Source organism: Pteropus alecto, unplaced genomic scaffold, assembly GCF_000325575.1.
Source record: "Pteropus alecto unplaced genomic scaffold, ASM32557v1 scaffold312, whole genome shotgun sequence".
NCBI classification, from domain to species: Eukaryota; Metazoa; Chordata; class Mammalia; order Chiroptera; family Pteropodidae; genus Pteropus; species Pteropus alecto.
Window position 1 is genome coordinate 2,886,387 of NW_006433948.1, and position 8,741 is coordinate 2,895,127.

At 48.7% G+C, this 8,741-nt stretch overlaps 1 protein-coding gene across 1 annotated transcript in view; it reads right to left on the reverse strand.

The window, feature by feature from the left end:
• The window catches only part of IL2RG (interleukin 2 receptor subunit gamma), a 3,415-nt gene extending 632 nt beyond the window's left edge, over positions 1-2,783 (reverse strand). Inside the window, exons 1-7 of the mRNA XM_006908530.1 lie at positions 2,614-2,783; positions 2,287-2,440; positions 1,892-2,076; positions 1,548-1,687; positions 1,042-1,204; positions 512-608; positions 180-249 (exon numbers count right to left, since the gene is read on the reverse strand). Of these exons, the coding sequence (XP_006908592.1) occupies positions 180-249; positions 512-608; positions 1,042-1,204; positions 1,548-1,687; positions 1,892-2,076; positions 2,287-2,440; positions 2,614-2,728 (924 nt within the window). The 5' untranslated portion in view covers positions 2,729-2,783. The remainder of the gene's footprint in view (positions 1-179; positions 250-511; positions 609-1,041; positions 1,205-1,547; positions 1,688-1,891; positions 2,077-2,286; positions 2,441-2,613) is intronic.
• Positions 2,784-8,741: the final 5,958 nt, after the last annotated feature.

Sequence of the window (8,741 nt, forward strand, 5' to 3'; positions counted from 1 at the left end):
TCTTTCCATGTGCTTCACCCAATCTGTAATCAGTTCTTCTGTGTGCCTCTCTGTCCGGCCCATCCCCCAACTGGTCGGCCACATCCTGCCGGTTAGTGCAGCCCCCTCCCCCTCCCACCACCCTCGTGCTCTGTCTGTCCTGCTGACAGGCTGCAGTCTCCCTCTGGCCATGTTCTCACCAAAAAGTTCCCCTGGTATTCGGTAACCAGATCCTCCAGGTTCTTGAGGGTAGGAATTCGGGGCATCGTCCTGGGGAGGGGGACAGGGAGCAGGAGCACGCTGGTGAGCCCCTTTTCTTACCATCGGCCCAAGTCTGCCCATACGGAATGAAGAGCTTCTGCGTTCTGGGAGCTGCTGGTGGCCTGCCGGGTGTCCTCCCATCATCAGGCCCAGCGGAGCGGCCCCTCATTCCTTAGCGCCCTGCCCTGTGCTTCTGCAGACCCCACGATCGGCCTCCTCTGCTGTTCCCAGCCACGCCCACCTCACATTCCCGAGGTTCCGGAAGCCTCACCGTTCCAGCCAGCAGTACACACAGATGAGGCTGACGATCAGTCCCATGGAGCCAAGGGGGATGAGCATGGCCTTCAGTGCAAACAGCAAGGGGTTCTCTAGGAGGAGGGGAAAGGAGAGGAGCCCCGACATGTGTCACGCCCCTACGACGTGCCAACATCACTAAGCCCCGACCTGGTGCCGGGCACTGTGCTAAACGCTTTCTGTTCGCTTTTAACCCTCACGACTCCCGAGAGGGGGGACCAAGTAGTACGTCCATTTTATAGATGAGGAAACGCAACCCAAGAGGTCAGTGATGTGCCTGAAATCAGACGAGCAGCAACTGTGGAGCACTCCCGGGCCCCCTCCCAATCCACCCCGGACCCTAAGAACACATGGAGCCAACAGCGCACAGGAAAACTCTGCTTCCCGGGGCTTGGGGTTGAACGAGGGGAGACGGGCCAGCAGGTGAGGGCGCTAAGGGCTAGGGAGGCAGAGTAAGACAGTGGTGCTGGGCCCGCGGGTCGCAGGGAGGCGCTAGGCCCAGTTTACCCTTTGAAGCGCGGCTGCCCCAGTGCACTGGGCGGCTCCATTCACTCCATTGCTGGGCGCTACCACAGAGCGGGTTATGGCGGCTCCGAACACGGAACGTGTAGAATTTCTGTGCGTCCACACTGGGCAGGGAGAAGCTCTGTCTGTGCTCCACGGATTGTTCCTTGGGGAGAAAGACGGTGAGGGAAAGATGGCTGTCTATAAAAGAAGGGAGAATTCAAACTGCTTCACCCCCTAGAATCTAGCGCCTCTCCCCACATCCCCTTAAAGGCTTCCTTCTGTTTGCTTGTCTGTCCGGTGTTGGGAAGAGTACGGGTAGGGAGCCCCTAATGAAAACTCCGTAGTGATGATCGCGAAGGGGGTGGGAGTGAGTGGAGGGTGGGCAGAGAAACTGGGGGGGCAAGGGAGCAGGAGCCCGGGCCCGGGGCCCTCCCACCCGGCTGATCGAGTCCTTCATCCACACTCGCGTTGGCCTTAGCGGCTGTGTTCATTCCCCAGCCACTCACAGTCCAGCTGCGGTCTCGGTCGCTGCGGTATTGCACCAGGTGCTCCAAGCATTTGTCCAAGTACGTGTTGTTCCAGTTCAGTTCTAGCTGGGATTCGCTCAGTTTGTGAACGGTTAGGTTCTCGGGAGCCCAGGGGATCACTGGAGAGACGTGGACATGTGTGGTCATTCCCCGGCGTAGACAAGTCTGGCTCCCGAAGGCGGTGCTCCCGATCCCTCCTCCTTTCCCATCTTGACCTCTCACCTCCTCCTTCGTGCTCGAGCACCCTCGTGCTTCAAAACACGGCTCCGTATGCCCCAGCGGCCCACGGTACCCCTGGACTCTTGAGCCCCTTCCCAAATTACCCAGATCCTGCAGCTTTAACTTCTGCACGGTGTGCCTCCTAGGTTCCTGCGGGTCCTGGAGCTGGACAACAAATGTATGGTATAGACGGATCTCCTCTTTTTGCAACCAACAGCCGGAAGTGATCTCCGAGGAGAATAGGTAGTGGCCACACTCCTTGATTTTGTCATGATCCAAGTTCTCGTACCTGGAGGAGGGACGGAAAGAAGAGGAATGGTTGGGGGGCGGGAAACTCCAGCACCGCAGACACCCACGGCCCAGCCTCACCTCCTCTGAACTGACTTAGGATTTACCCCGTGCGAAAACAGCGGGGAGCCCGGGATGCCGGCTGCCCTCTTCCCTGGCCCCCATGCAGCCTGTCACATCCAGCACACTTCCCCTTCCTCCCTTCTCTTACCAATAGTGCAGAGTCAGGTTGGTGGGCTGGAGCTCCGAGCTGCTGTTCCAAGTGCAGTTCATGTACTCGACATTGAACACAAAACACTGAACCTCTGGGAGGGGCACGGTGCTCACGCCGATGGCCCCGGCGGGTGGAGAGGTCGGGAAGGCATCTAGGTTGGGGAGAAAGTGAAGCGCGGGAGGAGAAGAGAAGAAATGATGGTCAGAAGCAGCGGCAGCGTGGTCCTCTCACATTCTGCCCACATCCTCGTCTCGTCCAGTGGCACGGTCCAGATCTCCCACGGCCTCCCTTCTCGCCAACCCCCTCCAGTCCCAGGTTCCCCACCAGCTGTGATGTCTTCATTCCCACTGGGCGCGAGGACCATTGTGGTCAGCCCCACCCCCAGCAGAGGCAGCTGCAGGAGTAAGAGGGATCTGAGTGGCGATGGTGACTTCAACATGGCGCTCGCGATTCGTTCTCTGAACGTACTGTGTCAGGAACCTTGGCCCCTTACCCACTACCCCTCCCCACCCACACATTTCCTTCTGTCATAGCTTCCGGTGGAAAGAACCTTAGAAACCAGGGCTTTACGGAGGGTGTGGCAAATGTGCGCTGCGACATGGGCTAGGTCTTCTGGGAGATTACGTGTTAATCTAACGTGTAGGTGTCACACCGCCCCTCTGTGAGCTGCTGTTAAGTAGGCTGGGTACACGACACTGTCGCAGACGCAAGAATCCTTGGGCCGCCTAGGTCTTGGAAAAGATCTGCTTCCCACCGCCGCCGCCACCACCGCCATCATTCCCAACCACCTTGTCATCAAAGTCATTGTCTCCTATATTGTGAAGGGTCTGAATCTCTTTCCCATCCTATGCTTTGCTCCTTCCCTGGCTCAGTCTCCCTGAAAGACAGAGGTCAAAGCTCCACTGTCTTGGCCGGATGGAAAATACAGTGTCGACTCCTGCGGGTACGTATGTAGCTTTCCTTCCTCTGACCTAATCCAAACCAGAATGTCCACCCTTAGCTCCCACCCGCGCTGGGTCCCCGTTGAGGCTAGTGATGAGGTCTGACTTAGAAGTAGATTCTAGAAATGGAGGAACAGCGATATTCGCTTCAGACTGCTCATCTTCCCCCGCATCTGCCCGCCTTCCTCCGCTCCCATCTCGGTTAATGGTATCACTCTTTAAGTCCCCCAGATTTGAAAACTCCAAGTCATCTCCAATTCCTGCCTCTTTCTCACCGCGAGAATCCAATCAGCTCTATTTCTGTGGTGTTTCTCCAGCCGTGTCCTCTTTTCCATGACCACAGCCACTGTGCTAAATCAGCCTTTCATTCCCTCTCGTTCTGATTCTCACTGCGACCCGTGAGCCGGTCTCGCTTTCTATAGGCCCCCTTCTCTCTAATCGATTCTTCATTCTGTTGCCAGACTCATCTTTCCTAAAACACATTTGATTGGAGACATTTTACAAACATCGTTTCTTCAGCAAACATTTATCGAGCCTTCGATATGTGCCAGGCACTGTGCTCATGTTCTAACCCACCCTAACTTTCCGTGGCTTAAAATTCCTCGGGGTTAGCTCAAACATTACCTCCTTCGAGCAGAATGTTTCCTCTCCTCAATCAGAAGTAATTTGTCTCCCCATTGTGATTCAGTAGCATTTCGTTATTGCTATTTGTTATTTGCTGGGTTTATTATTTTTCTTTATTGTTATTTATTACTTTTATTATAGCACTGTGTCTTTCCTCGAAAGTACCGGCCTCGAAAGAATATTAGTTCGAGAGTCAAGAAAAAAAATCCTCGCCTCAGTTCTGAAGATAGAAAAGAAATGAAGATAGAAATCCCTAACTCATGCGATGCGTGCAGATTAGAGGAGAGAACACGCGAAAAGCATGTGAAACTTACTAGGTGCCTCTTTCGCTGGAGCAAGCGTTCTTAACCTGGAATTCACTGACACTCAGGGAATGCATCGAGACCATCCAGGGGATCTAAGAATCTCCCTGGAAAGAATTCCGCTCAAGATGGAGGAGTAGGCAGAGGCTGTGCTCGCCCCCTCCTGTGACCGCATTAAAATTATAACTAAAATATGGAATGATCAACCTGGAGAACCATCCGAAGACTATCCGAACAGAAGTCCTAAAACGAAAGATGTAAAGAAGCCACCTCCAGACTGGTAGGAGGGGTAGAGACGTGAAACAAGCTGGCCCCCCACCCATGTATGGCGGGCGAGAATCAGGAGGGCTATCTCTGCTGCAGAGGTAACCCCCCCTCCGAAGAGAGAGGGATCCCAGCCTCACACTGGGCTCCCCAGCCTGGGGCACCAGTGCTGGGAAGGCAGCCCCCATGACATCTGGCCCTGAGAACCAGCAGGGACTCCGTCCCTCTGGGCAAGATGGAGGGTGGCGGGAACCCAGGCGTCCTTTTAAAGGGTCCACGCGCAGACTTACTGGTGGGCACTCGCCCTGGACTCTGGCGGAGGCCTGGTGACTCAGGAGGCTCCAGACACACAGGGAGAGGCCAAGCTGTGCGTCTTCAGGGTGAGGGGTGGAGGGCAGAAGCCAGCGTCCAGTGCTGACCACGCAGCGCGGCCAGGCAACATGTTGCCTGTGTTGAGCCCGCCCCCATACGGCCAAATCTTAATTTCCATTGGCCCGGCGAGCACTGCTCGCTCCGCCCAGTGACTCTGAGGCCCCGCCCCACCTAGCACACGCGCCGTACCAGACCACAGGCCTATTTGCGGCTGCAGCCATTGTTGGCCTGAGATTTTTTTTTTTGCATGAAATATCTTTTCTCATCCCTTTACTTTCATTTCAGTCCATGTGTTTTCCAATTTAAAGTGAGTCTCTTGTAGGCAGCATACGTATAAGTTTTGTTTTCTTATCTATTCAGCCATCCTATGTCTTTTGATCGGAGCATTTAATCCATTTACGTTTTTAAAGTGATTATTGATAGATACATAGTTATTGCCATTTTATTATTCACATTTACGTTCTTCCTCCCTTCTTCTTAGAGAAATCCTTTTAACGTTTCCTGTAATACAGGTTTGGTGTCGATGAACTCCTTTAGCTTTTTCTTGTCTTGGAATCTCTTTATCTGTCCTTCAATTTTAAATGATAGCCTTATCGTATAGAGTCGTCTTGGTTGTAGTTCCTCGCTTTTCCTCACTTTGAATATTTCATGCCAGTCCCTCCTGGCCTGCAAAGTTTCTGCCTAGGAATTAGCTGACAGTCTTATGGTAGCTCCCTTGTAAGTAACTGCCTTTTTCTTGCTGCTTTTAAGATTCTCTATTGGTCTTTAACCTTTGGCAGTTTAGTTATGATGTGTCTCGGTGTGGGGTAACGATACTTATATAAGACAAGATAGATTTTATAACAAAGGCTATAATAAGAGACAATGAAAGACATGTCAGAATGATAGAGAGATCAATCCAACGAGAGGACATAACCCTTGTAAACATTTATGCACCTAACAAAGGAGCACCTAAATACATAAAACAAATATTAACCGACATCAAGGGATAAACCTTCCAGACAGAAAGTCAACAAGGAAACAGCAGCCGTAAATGACAGATCAGATCAGGTAGATTTAATTGATATTTTAGAGCATTTCACCCCAAAGCAGCAGAACATGCATTTTTTTCTCAAGTGCGCATGGAACAATTTCCAAGACAGACCACACGTTAGGCCACGAAACGAATCTCAAGAAATTTAAGAAGACTGAAATCATGCCAAGCATCTTCTCTGACCACAGTGGTATGACACTAGATATCAACTACAAGAAAAAAAACTGGAAAATACACAAACACGTGGAGGCTAAATAATATGCTACTAAACAATGAATGGATTATTCATGAGACCAAGGAAGAAATCAAAAGATACCTAGAGACAAATGAAAGTGAAGACGCAACCCAAAATATATGGGACACAGTGAAAGCTGTCCCAAAATGGAAATTCATAGCAAGACAAGTCTACCTGAAGAAATGAGAAAAATCTCAATCTAATGATCTAACCCTACACCTAAAGGAACTAGAATATGAATGGCAAACAAAGCCCAAAGTAAGTAGAAAGAAGGAAATCATAAAGATCAGAGTAGAAATAAATGAAACAGAGTCTGAAAAAAATAAAGATCTATGAAACCAAGAGCTGGTTCTTTGAAAAGATAAAAAGAAAATCGATAAACCTTTACTACACTCATCAAGAAAAAAAGAGAGAGGACCAAAATAAATAAATAAATAAATGAAAGAGAAGAAGTGACAAGTGATACCACAAAAAATAAAATAAAGTAAAAGATTATAAGCAAATACCACGAATACTTCTATGCCGACAAAGGCAACAATCTGGAAGAAATGGATAAACTCCTAGAAACATACAATCTTCAAAAGCTGAGTCAAGAAGAAACAGAAAAAGTTAACAGGCCGATAGAACTAATGAAATCGAACCATTAATCGAAACACTCCCCACAAAGAAAAGTCGTGGACTGGATGACTTCACAGGTGAATTTTACCAAACATTTAAAGAAGAATTCACATCTAGCCTTCTCAAGCTATTCCAAAAAATTCAGAAGAGGGGAGGTTCCCAAGCTCATTTTACAAGGTCAAATTTACGCTGATTCCAAAGCCAAAAAAAGACATTATCAAAAAAAAAAAAAATTGGAGGCCTACATCCATGATAAACACGGATGGGAAAATCTTGAACAAAATATTAGCTTCGGGGGAGGGAAACAAAAAGAAAAATAAATAAATGGGACTACATAAAACTAAACGGGTTTTGCACAACAAAAGTAACCATCAACAAAACGAAAAGACACCCTACGAATTGCGAATTGCGAGAAGATATTCCCCAATGACATCTGATAAGGGGTTAATATCCGAGATTTATAAAGAACTCGTGCAACTTAACACGAAAAAAATAACAATCCAGTTAAAAAATGGGCAGAGAACATGAATAGACATTTTTCCAAAGAGGACGTACAGATGGCCATTAGATATATGAAAAGATGCTCAAGGTCTCTAATCATCAGGGAAATGTAAATTAAAACTACAATGAGATATCACCTCGCACCTGTCAGAATGGCTATCATCAATAAATCAAGAAACCACAAGTGTTGGTGAGGATGCGGAGAATAGGGAGCCCTCGTGCAGTGTTAAGGGGATCGAAAATGGGTGCAGCAGCTCTGGAAAACAGTTTGGGGTTTCCTCAAAAAATTAAAAATAGATCTACCTTATGACCCAGAAGTTCTACATATGAATATTCATGCGAAGAAATCCAAAACACTAATTTGAAAAGATACATTGCAGCGTTATTTGCAATAGCGAAGGTATGGAAGTTGCCTAAGTGCCCATCAATAGACAATTGGATAAAGAAGAGGTGGTACATATGTACAATGGAATATTATTCGGGCCTTAAAGGGCATGAGATCTTACAATTTGCGACAAACGGGTGGGCCCGGACGGTCTAATGAGAAATGAAATAAGACAGACAGAGAAGGACAAAAACCATATGATCTCACTCATTTGTAGAATCTAAAGAACAAAAGAGAAACAGAGTCATAGACGCAGGGAAGAAGGCGACGGTTGCCAGATGAGAGGAGGGTGGCGGGTGAGAAAGGAAGTAGTCACGGGGACATAAAGTAAAGCATAGAGATGTGGTCAGTCATATTGTGCTAACCGTGCATAGTGCCAGATGGGGACTAGACTGGTGGGGGGGGTGGGGTGACTTCGTGAATTTATACAAATGTCTAACCATTTTGCTGTACACCTGAAACTAATCCAACGTGATATCGAATGTTAAGTGTAACTGAAAAAAATAAAAAAAATATGGAGGGAAGGTGAAGGGGAATAAGAGTTTCAAATTTGCAAATATAAAAGAAGTAGGTCATGGGCATGTAACCGACAGCATGAAGAATACAGTCGGTAACATTGTAACAGCGTCGTGGGGTGTAAGACTGTTGCAGGACCTTTCGGGGTGATCCCTCACTTGCTCGGATACATCAATGTTGCATTAAGAGTGCTGTTTACCTGAAACTATGTATGATCGTATGTTTACTCCATTTCAGCGATGTCGAGAAAGGAGAATCTCCCTGGAAAGTACTTAACATTTTGTATGTAGGCGCATTTCTCTGGGGAAAGTGCCACAGCTGCCATCAGCATGTCAAAGGGGTTGCAAATGGGAAGAGGTTAAGAATCTCGGTGCCAGGACATAAGACCTCGAGGGCTTAGACCGGGCCTCCCGGGGGTTTAATGGGTGCTTTCTTATGCATACAGAGGTTCTAATCTTCAGGAAGGCTCTTTGAAGACATTAGCAGTTACGCCCATTTTCCCCAGGCGGAAACGAGGAAAGGAAGAGTGGTTTGCAAAAGGCAAGAGTCTCTAAGTGCTGCAGAGGCTACGGAGCCGCGATTCTAGGCCGAGAAGCGAGCGAGGCGCCGGGAGGCCAGCGCCGGGCACGGCTCGGCAGCGCGGGCAGGTTCGCATCCCCGC